This window comes from Lepidochelys olivacea (assembly GCF_965140295.1).
Source record: "Lepidochelys olivacea isolate rLepOli2 genome assembly, chromosome: 4".
NCBI lineage: Eukaryota > Metazoa > Chordata > Testudines > Cheloniidae > Lepidochelys > Lepidochelys olivacea.
The window spans coordinates 105,770,536-105,789,048 of NC_140414.1; the positions used below are offsets into that span (position 1 = coordinate 105,770,536).

The 18,513-nt window shown below is 38.1% G+C and overlaps 1 protein-coding gene across 3 annotated transcripts in view; it reads right to left on the reverse strand.

Annotated features, from left to right (window-relative positions):
- Positions 1–480: 480 nt before the first annotated feature.
- The window catches only part of NWD2 (NACHT and WD repeat domain containing 2), a 126,691-nt gene continuing 108,658 nt past the window's right edge, over positions 481–18,513 (reverse strand). For all 3 annotated transcript variants that reach the window (XM_084627105.1, XM_084627104.1, XM_084627106.1), the window contains 4 exons: positions 10,224–10,427; positions 7,850–7,994; positions 6,940–7,529; positions 481–6,035 (listed from right to left, as the gene is read on the reverse strand). In XM_084627105.1, the coding sequence (XP_084483231.1) occupies positions 2,100–6,035; positions 6,940–7,529; positions 7,850–7,994; positions 10,224–10,427 (4,875 nt within the window). In that variant the 3' untranslated portion in view covers positions 481–2,099. The remainder of the gene's footprint in view (positions 6,036–6,939; positions 7,530–7,849; positions 7,995–10,223; positions 10,428–18,513) is intronic.

An 18,513-nucleotide genomic window follows, 5' to 3' on the forward strand; every position in this document is an offset into this window, starting at 1 on the left:
ACTGCTTTGCCCATGGCACCCTCTTACACCCCAAACTCCTCATCACGAGCCCCCTCCTGCACCCTGAACTCATTTCTGGCCTCACCCTGGAGCCTGCACTCCCCACCAGAACCTTCCCCTCCCCGAACCCCAATCCCAATTTGTGAGCATTCATGGCTCGCCATACAATTTCTATTCCCAGATGTGGCCCTCGGGCGAAAGAGTTTGCCCACCCCGATCTTGTGGCCTTAAAATAATGCTTAGGTTCTATTGGAGCTTTGTTGATTCACACCAGCTGAGGATCTGGCCCTAAAAATTTAGTCCCCTTTCAGAAATTTCTTTACAAATTAAAACCACACACATAGCAGTCTGTTTACTTAGTTTATTCATACAAACAATGATTACACAAGACTGTATATTGTTTGAAGACTGCAATAGATTTCTAATTTAACAACTCTGTAACAAAATTTAACTAAATTTAACATTTATGAAAATATAACTCTCTGATTGGGTAATTCTTCCCAACAATACAAAGTTTTACATAAAAACATTCAATATGATCTATTAAGTTGCAAACAAGTTAGGAAAAGTCATTCAAGTCACTTGATATACTATATTGGCTTTTACATAGAACATTCACACACTACGTTAAATCCTAGGTTGGCATTCGTTTCTTGGAAATTTAGTGGCATGGAGTTCTAACTTCCCCAAAAGAAAAATGTAGTTTGTTTAAATTCTTTTAAAAGTTTGCCAAGGACATGCCATGTTTAAGATAAGTAAAGAGTGGGATGGGGGGACCTTATCACCCGTTAGATACAGATAGCTACTTCTTTTAGTTACGTGAAACTGTTTTTTAAAAAATAGTTGACAATATTTCACAATTTCTGTCTTGAAACTGATAAAACTGTATAAAAGGCTCAGAACAGTCGTAAAGCAAGAAGTGAAACATAAAGGAGCATACATACAGTATGTAAACCATTACCAATTGGAACAGTAAAGAACCTTTGGACAGTCTTTAGATTTTATGGAATATTTCAACACATATACAGGTATATTCTGTTAGTCCCAGAGTATTTGGTCATCTGATCTGTGTTGAACACAGGAAAGAATAGGAATGGTAGTAATAAGGCAAACGCTATCAAGAATAATACATGGCATGTCTGAAAGCTTTCTATTAAGATCACTGTAGGGACTTAAGAGATATTCCAAACTTTTATACAACAGAGAGAAGTGAACAGGTGTTTGACTGTTTATCTGTTAATGCCCTTTCTCTTTGAAAAAGTATTTGTTTTATCCAGTACTAATATGCACTGTAAAAGAGACAGAAAAACAATACAATTTCAGTGTTAAACTTCTTCTTTTATGACCTAGGTAATAACTAGTTTTTATCATTTTTATCAGACTATAGAAAAATCCTTGCATGCAATGTTTGTAACTTTCAGTACTTTCATTTAGATGAAGACTGATTTATTACCTCACATGTAGATGTGTTTGGTGTTGATTGGCTTCTACCCCTTTCAACCCAAATGTTAATCCCAATTTTTTTTAAAAAAAGTAGCTATTTCTTTAAATGATGGAATGCATCAAGTGTTCCAGGTTGGCAGGTGACATCTTGTCATTGCACCATCAAGCGGAAAAACACGTTTGCAAGTGGGTATAAACTCAGGGTAACAGTTGACCTAGCTTTGTCCACAACAAGGCTATCTGGATTATAAAAGAGTGTCTTGCCTCTTATCCAACAATAAATTGAGTTTTGTTTCTAGCTAAAACTCTGGCAACCCCCAAATAAGATTTTCTAATTCCTGTAATGGTATAACAATTATAATAGTATTGCTAGAAATTGTCAGTCAAGGCCCTGGATCTAACCTTGGACTAAACCTTGTATTCCAAAATTTTAAAAACCCTGCCGCCCATTGGATAAATGTTTTTCACATTTGGTTGATTTTTTTTTTGCTTATTTTTGTTCACATAAATGTAAGAATATTTGTTGAGAAAAACAGCATTCCTGCCCTCAGCTGTTCTTCGTCTTTCAAGAAATGCACTGGTACTTACTTTTGAATCAGAAGACTAGCCTATGCACAAGTATTATGTATTCAGGAAAACTAAGTCCATGTTTCTAATCAGTTATCAGCAGCAAAATTGTGTCCTCTGCAATCTATGGCTGCGCACACTTTGTCATAACAGTAGTTATGTTTTTTGGGTGTTGTTGTTTCGCTTGTCTCAGGGTCTGTCACTGTGATGGGGCTATCTCTTGCAAACACCTCAGTAGACTCTCTCCAAATGCAGTCTGCATTCACCTTGAAGCTATAATTGTGACACTTTGGCCTAATCACTTGTGTTGCATTACTGAAAATTTGACGGCTGTTTGAAGTAGCAATTTTAATTTTCAGTGCTGCATCTACTCGATCCACTACAGTGTAAGTACCTATACTTCCATCATCAAAGCCAACAATAATATTCAAATGCCTCTGTGAGAGAGAAAGAAAGGTTGGAGTTTTGTAAAGGGAACAAGCACCAATGTTTTTACCATCAGCCAGTCTCATTACAATTAAGCTAGAGATGGCACCATTGTCATCATCCTCTTCATTACGAAAACAGATGTACACAAGATAGCGGCCATCACGGGACAGCCTCTGTCGCCAGATAATTCCAGGGGCATGAACCACACGGAGTTTGCCGCTGTGTAAATCAAGCACATTGATGTTCTCATCACCACGGGACAGAATTCCTAGCTTCCCATTGGGGGATATTTCAAAGTCTTCTAAATCTTTTAAGAAATTACTAGGCAGTTGTACACGCCTGCAGATTACTTCCTCTGTCAGACTCCAGATGTTCACTGTTTCAGTGGATGTTATAAACACTACAATATCTGGGCAGTCTGGGATCAATTTAATATTAACAATGGTTGCACCATCATCGCAGCAAAATTTCTTGGTTATACTTCCTGTCCAGAGACTTACTGCCAACACTTTATTCTTTGTCATTCCAACTACAAATGTATTAGCAGTGGTTATAAACGCATTCTGTAAGGCAACTAAAATATTGCAAACTCTGTGTCCCGTGGCCAGTCGCCAAACTCTGGAGGCATTTTGTTCACAGAGCGAGACGACAAACTGATCGTTGTGTGTAATCATCAGCTGAGATATCCTTTGTCCATTAATGCGGAAGATATTTTCGCCGGTAATGGTGTGCCATACATATTGGCTACATTTGTCATCTGATGTAATCATTATTTCTCCAGAAGAGGTCAGCACACAGTTTTCAACAATACCTTCATGCTTGAACACAGCTTCAATGAATCCAGTGCTGAAGTTCCACTTATGTACAGATTCTGATCCATCCAGTGTATAAATTAATTCACCTCTGGTTGGCAACACCAGTCTTTGGATGGGTTTGCCAGATTTGTCAATATTGGACATAGCAGTTATGATATCTATATCCCAGATAGAAAGGACACCACTGGTGGATAAGGATAGCAGCATGTTATGGTGACTGGGTTTAATTAGTCTGACTATGGTTCCTGAGATTTCCTGTAAGCTTGCCATACACTGTCCTGTATCTCTCCTCCAAACAAAAATGGCTGAGGTATTTTCCATAGAAGCAATTATACAGTCACCGTTTTTGGATAACACAGCAGATATAAAGCGCTCATTGTGTTTTGCTCTGAACTTTTCAGTCACTTTCCACATGCCAGTGTCGAGAAGTTCTATACTGAGTGCCTTACAAATTAAAATTGCACTTTGGTCTTCAGAAAGTTCAATGCTGACAACTTCGCTGTCTTCTTTCCTGCAATCGAAGTCATCTGTCAGTTGGGGATTTGTGATTTCCTCAGTGTTCCAAACTGAAAGGCCACCCTCATTGTCCACCATCACCATTTCTTGAGCAGTGTCCAGAACAAGAAGAAATTTCACAAATCCACCTGAAAATTCAGAGGTCACGGTGGACAGTTTCTCTCCACTTCCTAAGTGAAATATAGTGGTGGTGTTAAGGTACTGTCCGCAGAATGCATAGACTCCATCTGGAGAACACTGTACACAAGTCACTTCATACCAGCAGTGGAAGTGATAAAGAGGCCACCCATAAAGCAGATCTATTATAGTAACATCTTTGCTGGCTTCCAGCCAAGCAAGTGCATGATTAATGGACAGTGTAAATCCATTTATAAAATTTGAGCTTCCCCCAATTCCACAATGTTTTGATCCCTTAATTTCTACTTCAGACAAAAGACAGGAATTTTGATGATCGTAAATCAAAAGTGTGTTCTTTGTTGTAGCCACTACAAGATATTTTTCATCATTCGTAAGTTTGATCCCTAAGATAACAGATTGAGCTGTTGTAATTTGCCTTAATAGCTGGCGAGTCTCTGCATCCCAAGTACTGATGGAGCCATTTTCCAGAGCAGCAATGACTGTATTTGGATTAAAAGTAGGCAGGATCTCCGTGACCTGCATACAACTGGATGACAAGGGTAGTCGCTCGGGGCTGTAAGTCACATCCATGGAGGAGTGCAAAGGAACGATAGAGCAGTATTTGGGTCCATCTCTGTCACATTCTAAAAGAAGGTGTCTCAATTTAGGCAATGAGCTGACAACTGGAAGGAGCCTCTGTTGCAATTCAGCAGAGAGTGAACCTGGATATTTTGTTACTTTGAACTTTATACTGCGAAGGGTACTTGCCAGAAATTTCAGCTCCTTTTCTTGTGAATAGTTATAAGCCAGTTCTATGTCAGAAAGTGCTTTGTCAAACTGTCCTATTTTAATCATTGTGTACAGCCAGCTGAAGTTCATAATGACACCATACAGCAGATCGTCTGATCTTCCACATCTTGTCAAGTGATACAAAAGTTCTGTCATTTTCCTGTGATTGACAAAAAAGATGTCAGGCTCTAATGGATTACACTGAAAGACCCACGGCTGATCAGGTGCTTGCCTGTCAAAAGAGGTGAGATCCATACAGTGCTTCTCCTCATCATTCATGCTTCTACTGTTATTGTCAAGGCACCCATTCAAATACTGATCTTGGCTGTAAAAAGATTTCCTTCTTCCACCTGACCAAACACCGAGGAAGTACTCTGCCATGATTGTATGCATTTCATGTACATCTTCCTCACTGTGGAGATACAGTTTCTGGGCAATAAGCTGCAGGTGCCTATTTGCCCACACTAGAAGTGTTACATTTTTCACTTGCCGCTCTATCAAGTATCCCTTTAAGCCCTCCTTAAGCCTTGCAATGTATATGTACGGTACCCTCAATGGGTTACATTGCCTGACACTATCATTTAGCTCATACATAACACTGTTGTCAAGAGCTAAAATATCTTCCAGTTCCATTTCACTCAGGCCAGATTTGGACATTGTGATGTAGCCCAGTGCTCTCGACAACAGCTTTAGCCCACACTTATTTTCTAATGACCAAAATAACTGCTCGATGCTTTCATGAACAGTGACACAAAGGGAGGACTCATCAACATCTTTGTGAGATCTCCAGTTCCTAACCTCTCTGAAGGTTAAGTTTACAAACATAGGCAGTGTGCACTTTGAAAAAGCTTCATTGACATAAATTTGTTGCCCTGATGTTACTTTTCTTTTAACACGCAACAGCTGATGTTTCAGTACTTGGCTGCACATCTTTCTGTCTCTTGAAATCAACTCAATGTAGTTGTCCTCTTCATGAATAAGGCACCTCAGTTTTTGCAGGATCCCATGTTTGTTCGGCAGTGTTGACATGATTATCCGTACTGAACGGGGAAGGTGAATGGGGAGCCACCATAGTTTCCTAGCATCATCATTATCTGAAAGCTGCTCTAGGGCATCAAATATTATAACCAGTGGTCTGTGAAATGAAGACTCATTCAACAGATTTATAAACAAGTCCCGAAGATCATGAATCTTTTTAGGGTAACTTTGTACTAGGCAACGGTAATTAATTGCTAATTGTTCACAAATACTTTGAAGCAGATTCTTAAGATCTGTACTCATTTCTGTGGATCCCAAAAATCTTATAACTACCACAGGGTCAGATTCTGGTCCCATCTCTTCCTGCAGCCAAGTATAAGCCTATAATGTAGAAGCATAATTTAGTTAATGTCTAAATTAACAGAGCCAAGTGAAGCACAATAACAGAGCACATAATTGTTTTACTTATGGTTTTATAAACAGCATTAATTTGTTGGAAAACATAAGTTTATTTTTGAAGTGTTCCTGTCCGAGTGGAAATGTTCTAAATAGTGGGGTTATAGAAAGTGTTAATATTATACATCACAAATGAAATATTAGATTATATGTCATCTTTAACTCAAGCAATACTGCCAGAGCACTCAGTAATACAGCAGTGGAGCTGCGGTTTTCAGTGGAGACAAGTTCACAGACATATGAAATGTGCTCCTCACACTTCACCATGATAATCTAGTTAATGATTGGACAGGCATATGTGAACTAAACGACTTCTGAAATTTTGAAATAAACACAAATCATGGAACTTCTGAAGCAATTCAAGAGGATCTGAAACAAATTAGCATGTCTTGGAAACGTGCTTTACTTGTAAGACTGATACCATATAATCATTAAATGGTGTCACATCTTTATAACACCAGGGAACAGGAAGGGAGGGACTAATGATGTTACAATGGTGTATTTGTAAAGTTGTTTATTTCACAAATAAATTAATTCTTACCAGTGATCTAGGAATTGGATGAAATATTTGCATTTCCTTAGAAAGCTCTACTAACAATTATGTTTTGGCTGGAAATATGATATGGAGATGTGGCTACTAGGATGTACAGTGCCTCTTTCCTGAATAGATATCCAGTAATGTGCAGAAGACTGGATTTATTGTCTGTATCAAAGACTAATCTTAGATCTGTTGATACCACAATAAGGAAAATGGGAATTAATCTGGTCTACATTTACTGCCTCTATTAAGATTAGCATATTATAAAATATATTGGTTTTTATTTTTTACCTTCTTTGCCACTTCAGCTAATAAAAGGGTTTTTCCAGTGCATGGTCCTCCATATATGATAAGAGGGTTAATATGTCCTGTTTTGCTGTGCAGAGTGTATTTATGAACTATGTTTAGCGCCTCACACCTGTACTCATAGAAAGAGGAGTACGTTTTACATAATGAAGAGTGTTGAAGGACTTCATCATAAAGCAAGTCTGTCTCAGTGTCAAAATTCTGTTGTACTGTTGCCTGAATTATATCAATCATGTCTTCGTAGAACTGTTTACCAAGTCCTTCAATGTAGTGGTTCTCTACTTCTTGTGAATAACCAAGTTTCATGTCACAATGAGTAACAGAAGTGTACACTCTCAGATTAGATGCTGCAACACTAGTAGGAATAAATTCATCCCGGAGTTTGATCAATTTATCATGGGCTTCTGGATCCCGAAGAACTTTCCCACCTATATGAATTACATCCATGTATTTTCCCATCTCTGGAATTTTAACAAAACGTTCAATGTTGGCAATTTTCCGAATGTAACAGACACACTTCTTCAGGAAAGCTGGTGTTTGTTTTCCCAAGGCAAAATCAAGCTCATCTTCAACAGCTGGAGGGAATAAAACAGAAAATAGGGAAACTGTTAGCTTCCTTCAAAACAAACAGAGGAAAAAAATCTCTGTTCCCTCTAGATGAACAAGCAAACAAAAAATACTGTATGCAAAATGTATCAGGTGCAGTTTTATTTAGTACTAGCTATAATACAGGACTCAGCCTCAAGCATGTATAAATTTACTTTTCTCCTCTTTTAAATTATGTGTGAGAAATGACTATCAAAAATATACTTTGATAATTGTGGAAATATTGCTGGCTAGATTATGAATGGGTGCATAGATACAGAATATTTTGTGTACGTATTCTGAACTTTACCAGAGGAAAGATATCTCTTTGCTTGGTTGTGTTTCATTTTTCCTTTTTCATGCAGCAACTTCACAGCAGTCTTAAAAATCTTCTTAATCTCTTCTGATATGTCCTTCCATTTGTTCTCATTTGTAGAATTTGAAGATGATTCCATCTTTTAAAAATATTCATAGTTAAACAGTAGCTGTAACATCAGTTTCTACAACTTCAGAAAGCAAAGGATTAATATTTAAGGTAATGATATACACAAGAAAGGAGAATACGGTTAATAATATAATGCATACATTTTAAAAAAAAACCTCCAGTATATTCACTCTTAACCTTTTATATTGGACAGATCATAATTTTACATTATAAGTTGTCCTGAATATAAAACATAAGACTTCCTGAAATAGTGCACAGAACTAAAATGTGAACAACATTATTCAGGGGGTAAATAAGAATAACCAGTAAAATATGAAGAGAAAGTGGGTTTTTGGGTCAGGCCTGGAGTACTATTATTAGGGAATAATAATATTTTTAGATTAACTTTCATCCTTGGATCTCAAAGCTGAAAATTAGGCACAAGGAATTTCAAATTAAGCACCCCAAATTAGGTGTCACTTTTGAAAATATTGGATTTTATTTGATGGTACTTCAGTTCTTCCTTTGCAGAATGGTGATCATAATCTGACTTGCCTCAAAGGGGTGATGTTAGGCTAAATTCATTCATCTTTGTAAAGTGCATTGAGATATCTGGAGGAAAGTTCCTGTGGGCCAGATTGTAACCAGGAGAGAGAGCAGCCCATTGGCAGTTAGGCAGGAAGTGGGTGGAGCCTTGGCTTTCCTTCTAAGCCCTGCATTCCAGCTAGCGCAGCTGAGCTGGTGCAGAGAGGGGAGTAAACTGTACCAGGAAAGAGCTGGCACATTTTACTTCCCCGTATGGAGCAAGCAGGAAGCAGGGACCAAATTGTGGCTCTCTGAGTCACAGTTTTGTCCCTGCTCTGCTCATGGGGCAGTACAGCTAAGCACAGCCCCTTTACTCATGTCAGATTTTAAGATTACAGGCTAGCCCTATTTAAGTACAAAGTAATTTTATTATTATTATTTCTGATTTAGTGCTAGATTGTCAATTTGCAGTCTAGTCCAGAGTATGGGGACAGCACCTCGTTGTGCTGCCTCAGGGAATCACAATCTCTCACAAAGCCCTTCCTGCAGAAAATTCAGAGTTGCAGATCATTTTATATTCCGTCTGTTACTTCTGTTTTGTTTACTGGGTGTAAAACTGCACTAGTGTTGATAGATGAACCTTTTCTGCTTAACCCTTGTGGGACAGTAGCTTGGGGAAATCTATAAAATATTAATAAACAAAAATACAAAAAAACCTTCAAGATCTATTTAAAGGGCTATTTTGGGCTTTGGGGGGGACGTTATGTAAATTGTTGTCCCCCCCCCCAGTGATAAATATTTCAGACTCTGCTGCACTACGTTTTCTTGAACTCTTTTAAGTCCTTACTGCTCAAACATTTTTTATGCAACAGAGGAGGTTATTGCATTTTGTAACATGGTAAATGCATGCTATATAGTGGTTTAATTTCCTTTTGTAGTGTAATTACAGTCAGTATGCACTAAAATAAAGTGACATTTTGATATTGCTTTGGGATATAGCTCTACCTTAAAGGGTTTATTCTCTTCTTGGAGAGCCAAATTCTGTCCTTGGATATAAATCGGCTCTTGCTATATGAGGGTAAAATTGGGCCCTGTATCATGCATAGCTACGGTCAAACAAAGTTATGTGCACATATAGGAGGTGAGACTAAAGGGGACTGTTCAAAAATATTTTACTAAGAAACTTTTTTTAATATGAACTCCAATTCAGGGTAGTCCTTGAGTGTGTGCTTAATTTTAATCATTTGCTTAGCTTAAAGCACATGCTTAAGTGTTTTGCTGACTTGGGGCCCTGGGGAGAAATTCCCATTTGCCATGTAAGTCCTATTCATGGACTTTTAATGAGAGCCCCATGCGAGGGCTGAGAGAGAGTCTTCCCCACTCCAACAAGCAGGATGGATAGAGGCACCTATGCAGTCATTCCTCAATTGCTGCAGAAGGCTCATGAGCTGTAACAGTGCTTGCAGCCCACTATCATTGCCCTATAAAGGCGACAGCTGTGAGCAGTGGACCATTCTTAGACCCAGCAGCCTTGGCCCATCACTCCCCATGGTGTCCCACACTTCCTCCTTCTGGACCATCACAGAGCCAACCTCTGCAGTGTGCAAAGAGTTCATAGACTATGGAGGTTCATTCCATTATGACCCCTAAATTGTTTTCAAATGATGCTGGTGAATTCCATCCACTGTGACCAATCTATGTAGGTTTTTTTATTAAGGACATGAAGGTAATTTACCGTATTATGATTGTTCTTCAGCATTTCAGATTTTGGTCTGAGGTAATATGCTGGTGGCACCGCATTTTCATCTCTACAGTACCACTCTTCCAAAATCCTTGTCTCTAGCTTTGCCTCCACAGCAGCATCTAGGATCATTTCAAATTCCGATGATTCAACTTCTCCAGGTATTCGGATGGTCCCATATTTTTCTCCCAACAGTCCCTGTGTATTTACAACAAAGTATGGGTTTAGTGTCCCTTTCCAGTGATGCTAAGACCCTAGTCAGAATATGGCTAAATACTTTCATAAGAATCAACATGGCATTAACAACAGTTCTATCACTTTGAAGTTACGAGGAAAGTAAATAAATATAGTTAGGCTTTGTAGAATTGGATTTTTATTTTTTTTATACTTTCGATTGCTAATATCAATGTTTATTTTAAAGTATTTTTTCCAATTTTTACCTATTTAAATTTTCATAGTTCTGGGGAATTATAGGGGTGTCAGGCAATAATTATTTAATGAAATAGACATTAAGATTCAAAAGTTAAAGCTTTATAACCATTAAAACACAATCTATCAGTCTCACTTCAACACATACAACAGTGGACGGTGGAGGTGTCCTGTTTATGAATAAAGACAAAGGATTTTTCTGGTATATCTTGGGGTGCCAAGTGACACAATGAGTCCTTCACTGAAAAGGCAAGCTGACAAGCCTGCTTGTCTCATGAAAGGAGGGTCATAGCCGACCTGACTGTAAAATGCTGTGAGGATTTTGGGTGACCAATACTCTGTGAGAGTATCTTGTTAATTCAGCCTAGGGTCCAGAAAGCATGTTATGATTTTATTTTTTGTTACCATTTTTTTCCAATACTTATACTTGCTACTATTTGAATCTCTATGCTTTGTTAAATAAACTTATACTTGATTCCACTATAAACATATGTAGGTGCTGTGTGTTAAGTTGAACGGTGATCTGAGGTGGAACTGATCAGCTGGGCTGCACTTGCTTCTTTAGAAGTAGTGAATCTGTGACTTCTGAGTATCCAGCGGACCAGGGGCTGGGCATTCCAGGGGGACACTTGGAGGGCTCGAGGGTTGGGGTGTGGCAATAGCTAGCCTGTAGAGTAACAGTGAGGCCTAGAGGGGAGTGCTCGTGCTGCCTGTGGCCGGAGGAGTTGGGGAGCAGACCCACGGCAGGCCCAGAGAAGACTTTCTTCCACTAAGGGCAGGTACCTTAAAACCATCAGCCTTGGTTTTGTAGAAAGCTGGTTGGAGAAATCAGTCTTGCTCAATCAGAAGAGTCAAATAATCATCCTTCTGATGAAATGAGAATGTTTTGATTATATAAATTTCTCTAGTTTGTGATCATTTCTAATTTGCAGTTTTCCCTAAAAAGATCCACATCTCTTCCCACAATGGGGTAAACACGTTGCAAAGTTTAGACGTTCATTCTCCTAATCTACTTTTTAGAATCCTAGGTTTTCTGTAGTTCTGCAGCTGCACAGTGTGATGTTCCCCTCTGGTGTTATCTGGACGGGTGATCTGCTAGGTCACTCCAATTCTCGACTCTGGGAGCCAGCCTTACCCTGCTCTGCTTTGAGAATCCCCCACTCCTGGGCTCTGGCATGTAAGCTGCTCCTTGGATTGTGCAACCAAATGACATTAGCCAATATCTCCAGTCCCAGACACAACCCTAGAAACCTCCATCCTGCAGTATCCAGTTATGTCTGCTGGATGCTGCAAGCTTATATGAGTTCATCAATGTAACAAAGAAGTTGATATGTACCAGGCTTGTTATCCCAAAGGGAGTCTCTGACACACTTCAAACCAAACACACTATTACTATAACATTACTATAACAACAATTACTATAACATCTCTATAACAACAATGCTCAGTGCATCATGAGCCTTCCGAAGACATCTGACATGACAAACTTTGAATTGGATACCACACAATCATTTTACAAGGATGTGCCCCCGAGGTACAGAGCATCACACACAGATTAAGCAGGAAATAATAACCCTTCCTCTTCTGCTGCTGCTGCTTCAGGAAAAAATAACTTTTTCTCTGTCAGACTGAAATTGAGCCTTGTGCAGATGGCCAATACAAAGCTTATGCACTATTCCAGTCCAGTGTAGGTCATACATAGGCCTTGTGAATTTCACCCTCTGCAGAACTCCACTGTATGGATTTTGCAGTTACTTTTTATGTCGATTATTAAATGAAATTACCAACGCTGTACTTTTTCTGTATTTGGGCCCCGTAAATTCAATGAGGAGTTTTGCCTGAGCAAAGATGGTAGAACTGGCCTTTCATTAGCAATACTAAAATATCTAAGTATCTGCTGCATTTTTATGTTATATTTAAGGCTGTAAGAAAATCACAGGCCATGATTTTGTTGCAGAAACTGCAACCTTTAACACACATTGCCTCTTTTCATAGTTGCCGCAAATTTGAGTGAGTAGCATTGTGACCTGGGGCACTGGGTTGCAGTGTCACTCAAATTTGTGTTTATCATGGTTTTTATTTTGGTTTTTTAAACAGTTTTTTTATAGTACTTGAACCGACCGCAGCAAAATCACAACTATAGCAAATTGTGGCTGCAACTTCTGAACCAAAAACCATAACTTTCATACAGCCTTATATGCAGATTACTGCAGCTGACTTAATTAATTCAAGTTATTCTTAAGGAGTCTTTCCTAATGGAATCTGTACACTTCGCTTTTCTCTGGTACAGTCTGTATTGTTATGTCTCCACAGTACTGGAAGTAATAAAAAAAATTAAGCAGTCTTTTAAGACGAGGAGGCAGGTTCTTTATTCTATATCTTATCTAAAGCTATCATTGCAATGGACATTACCCAAACAGTCATGCATCACTAGATCATCATTCTGAGTAGTGGAGCAAAGCACAAATAGAACACTGATCTGGGTGTGGATAGGCTATGGAAGACTTTTAGCAATGGCTTTTTAATAAAGTTGAGGCATACACAGATTTTATTTAAAAGCTTTTTAATTATTTTTAACTGAACACTAATACAGTAGAGGGGACACATGTATTGCTGCCTGTCGTTACTCTGTGGATGGCATTGTCAGTACCTACTTATGTGACTGATGTCACTTGAAAAAACAGCCACAGGAGAGAAGGAATAGTATTTGCCCATCAAAATGTACATACAAAAGAACATCCCCCATCTGTTATGGTGATAGAGACCAGTCAGTAAAATAAGCATATACAAGAACAGAAAGCTTGTGCCACTCTGCGTGAAGTCAAGCTTTCTTTGTAGAAACATTTCCCTACCCCTTGCATTAGCTGAATAATGGAGAAGCTTTAAAAATTAGTCTGAAAAGAGAATATGCATTCTGTCCAGAGAGAAATGAAATATACCACGAAAGTAGCAGCAGTCGGGGTGGGGCTGAGAAGGAAAGAGAAATCTGAGTGAACTTACAGCATGGTGAAAATCTGCAGCCCAGGACAACAGGGCTGGCTTTGTTGATACTCTGTATTTAGGATAACCTGGAGCCAACAGCTACAGGGCAACAACAAAAGTGAACAACACACTGTGTGAGGAGACTATGTGCGAATGAACATTCCATCACTTAGAAGGAGGTGGCTGAGGGTGGAAGGGAAGCTACTTAAGGGTAAATCCATATAGGTACCCCATTTCCATTAGAAAGTTTTCCCAAGGTCTTCTCAAGGAAATGGAGGAATAGGAGCCAGCTGCAGTGCACATTGCAGAGCTAGGCTCCTCTATTCTTCTCCTCACTATAGTACAGAATGTTTTGAAAAGGGAGGGCAGATTGTTTTCTAAAAAGGGAATCCTCTGTGGAATTCTGGGTTCCTTTGGGGTCCAGGCACACTGAAAAAAATGGGCAGAACTGGATTATTATTAGAGATGGCACCATTTTAAAGTGTGGGAATGGGAGTGCGGCTGATGTAGATTTAGCAACATTGCCAATTAGTGGTGGAAAGATAGTACAGCAGTCCCAGATAAGTAATTATTTCTTCATATATATTGCTGTTTGTCTTCTCTTCACTTTCTCTGTATTAGAAAATAAATACACTTTTTGTTATATAAATAAATAACAATATACTAATGGTGTTGTATTTCTCTGGCTTCCTTCTGTGCTCACTGGGTTTTTTTTGTTTTTTGTTTTTTAAATCAAACTTAGAAGGGGGTGGGGAGAGACTGGAAGGGTGCAAAGAGTGAACTGGCCAAATACAGGGAGAATTAGAGGTTCATAAAACTGGTATTCAGTTTCTAGGTATATCATTTCAGGATCGGGCAATGTAAGGCCCTGAGATCTTATGCAATAGCTGAATTCTTGCCAAGATGTCAGTAGGAGGCTAGCTACAATGTGGTATCAATACCTGGCTCCAAGTGTCCACCTGAAAAAAAAGTCTAGATAAAGAGCATTGTTTGGTAAAGAGCATGTTTTCTAATCATTCCAAACTAGTCTGAGTCTACAATCCAGTTTCCAGACAATAATTTCATGGTGACAGTGTGAGTCATTGAACATAACATTTCTCCCATTTTCTGAAGGATGACATAAATAACTGACATTTTTCTTAAAGAAACAAATGTCAGATCCCAATATGAGGACCAGATAGTACAATACATAGCTTTGTAAAGAGAATAGTGTTCAAATGCTGCATTAAGTCACACACAAAAATTAGTTTGGTGGCCTCATAGGACATTTCTCCTTGCTCATGATCCACTGTAGTAGTTAGCAAAAATAGCAGTGTCTGCTAAAAAAAAAAAAAAAGTCCGAGGACTGTAACCAGTATTCAGTAGACTGGAAGCTTGCACTTTGCTTGCCTGCACCTTGCCTAACTTTAGCCAATGATGTCTTTCAATTTCCTTAAGCACCAAAATGAGAGAGAGATGAAAAAATACTCTCTAAAAAATCCAACAACTTCTTCTGCCCTACTAGGATGTAATATCATATAATAAATCAGATCCTAAGCTGGTATAAACATACATAGCTCTACACCACCTGAGGATCTGGCTATATAAATACAATCTAATGCAACACCATATGTACAAATACAAAAATAAATCAATACAGTTCAAAAAAGATTTTTCATGTTTAATGCATCCTCATATTAAACCCACCAAAAATAAAAGGGGGAATATTGTCATTGACAACCCCTGTGAAAAATGACAGTATCTTACAGTCATGACCCAAACAATACATTTTACAATATTGATATGACAGTGTTTTGTGATTGTCAACTATAGAAAATGAGTATTTTTTTAAAGGGAAACGTTACTAAGAATATTTGTCCTACATTATATACCAGGAGACAGCTTGATATGCAGATTCATGAATTAAATCTCCCACACGATAACGCATTCACTTTTAATAGCAAAACAACAAATTACAGAATCATTAAATTGGAGGTGATTGAAATGTTTAATGCTGCCAGGGCGACCAATGCTGCCTCAGCAACCAATTTTATCTAGCTGGGGTTTGCATAATTAACATAAACTGTAATATAATGCCAAGAACAACCTCAGCAGTATCTCTGTTAGCTTTGTTAAGCCTGGGGCCAAAGTGACCATTAAAGGAAGATTAAACAATTATTATTTAGATCCAGATGGGAAATGTTTTTCTTCCCCTTTCCCGTGGTGTATGAATATACTCATATTACAGATGTACTCCTAGTCACAACAGAAGGAACAAAACTGAAATGATTTGGGTTTGCTCTTCAGTCATGACAGATTCACAGTGCATGTGGTGTAATTATTTCAGACACTTCATCACCAAAATGGTCACAGACATTTATACTAGCAGCTTTTATGAATGCAGAACCAGTGTGACTTTTAGGTTAACTTGCAGTTCTCTGAGATCCTCCATGATAAAGTTTAATAAGAACTGTTATGTCACAGGAAGTTGTACGAGTTACTAATTAGCTTCGTTCATCTAATTTTTGAGGAAATGACGCAGTAAGACCTGCAAACCAAGCCAGTTTAACAAGCTAGGTTTCCTCATGATCTGTGTAGTAATCTCAGATACTATTTATTGTAGTCACTGTAATTCCTTGCTTCACTACTAAAAGAGAAAGTGGCAGATTCAGCAAATATCCAGTTTTGTTAATGTTGGATGGATTGGAACAGGAGCTAAAATTGATGATCTTTTGCTGGACCTTATAGGTAAGTAGCAGGGCTCACTCTCAGTCTTTATGATGCTCTGAATTTGGCACTGAAAATGGACACAATTAGTTTTTTCCACTGGTTGACTGTCTCTCTTTTCACAGAAATCGCATGGTTGCCGGCTCTCTTTTCTATTAACTTTTTAATGGGATACTAGTCTAAGAAATCATACTTGGAAGAATCAAATATAATTGGTTCATTTTTATAATTTTCCTATTATCTAAAGGCAAATAATACTTTTAACAACAATCTTGTGTCAAGTAGCCATTTTGCTCTGAGAAATATGTTTTGATTGCACTGATGCTTATCATGATGCTCATCTATTTATCACCAGACAGCCTCCCAAACATCAGTGCAATCAAAACATATTTCTTGGCATCACCAGGGGTGTGTGGTGGGGGGAGACGGGTAAACTTCAACAGTGGTGCAAAAATGGTTAATACAATTATAATTTATTGTGATAATTCTTGGTAATTGTAAACCTAACTTTGCCTTTACTGAAGTTTAGAAGATTTTTGTAATTACAAATTCATACATGTGCACATATATGGCTTTGGAAAATAACCATTCTTATGCTTATGTTTTTAGCTATTTATTTTACTGAAAGTAATAGTTAAGCCAATTAAAGACACTCCTAGGAAATCTCTGCTTTCTCCCAATTAGTGAGGGGCGTGAAAAGCTTCAAGGAGAAGACCTCCTCCCTGGTGATACAGCTAATACTTATCACTTTCATGTCCAATTGCAGATTTTGGAATGCAGTTTTTCAATGACTATTTTGTTGTAATATTCTATGTAGTTTATTTTATGTGATGTTAGAGCTATCTGAATATTAGTTATTGTGATTTTTGTTTTTGTATAGAGGGTTTGGTTGGAGTTTTTAATTGTGAGTGAAGCTACTGTAGACTAACATTGGGAACTATCTGGTTAAAAGCAAACACCTAACAGGACTGTCTTCTTGAAGAGACGCCCTTCCCTTAGTTAACGGAAATTTTCTAGGATTTCAGAGAAAAGGATGTGTAGCACCTGGTTTATCAAGGACATGAAAGCTAGGTCAGGAGCCTCTTATCATCCCTTTTCCCTCTGTTCCCTGCCCCTCAAGTAAAAAAAAATATTCTATGGGGATATTACAATGATATTGTAATTAAAGATATTACCAGCTTCTCTTGTAAAACACCAGGTGGTTTTTAGACCATGTATTCCTGGAGAGGAGACCTAAGCTAACCCCTTGGTAAACAGAAAGAAATAGTGGAATTTAATTTGGAATTTGAGACTTACATTGATTAATTGCTTGTTTTAAGACAGCTCCTTGAGTGGCTTTTTAAGTAACTGAATGTAAATACTTTAGTTGGGATCACTTGCCTTTGCCCATTTATAAATTGTTGGTTATCTCTGATATACCAAACAGGATTCACCTATCCTTAAACAAAATGCCTTGCCCATCTATAAACAGTTTTGGTTATCTATAATACACTAAAATAGGACTCTCTGTGATTTTGAAAATATAAACTCTGCTCTTCTCTTACCTAGAGAAGAGCGCTCCCATCTGGGTAGATTTACTCTTAAACTGCAATATCTGTTAACAGCTTTCCATAGAAAGGCATCAGTGTTTGCTTGTGTTTGTTGTTTTGAATTTTCTTTCTTTTAATAATAACATAGTCATAGTTAATCATTGCAATTACTTTGTCCTAAGGCATGTGACTAAGATAGTGGGTGTCAGATCTCTGAATTGGCACTAAACAAAACAATTATGTTTCTCTAAACTATAAATTTTAGTTATTTGGGGGGATAAAATTAACTGGTGCATGACTTGAAACACCACTTTTTACTTCATGTTTGAGTGTGCAAAACCCACATTTGTATATGCAGAACTGTCTATAGGTTGCATGTTCAAGTCAGTTACGGCAACTACAGTCTGACTATTATCCATGCACTTACTCCATTTGTGTGCACAAATACGTATTTTACACATGTTAACAGGTACATTGACAAATCAGGGAGCTTTTCTTAAAGTCTGGACCACAAATGGTCAGGATCTCAGTTTTACAAGGAATTTTATAATAAAGGCATTCTGTTTAACCTCCCATTCAAATGAAACCCCACCGCACTAAGCCAGCCGATTTCTTTGGTTTTCTGATATGTTATAACT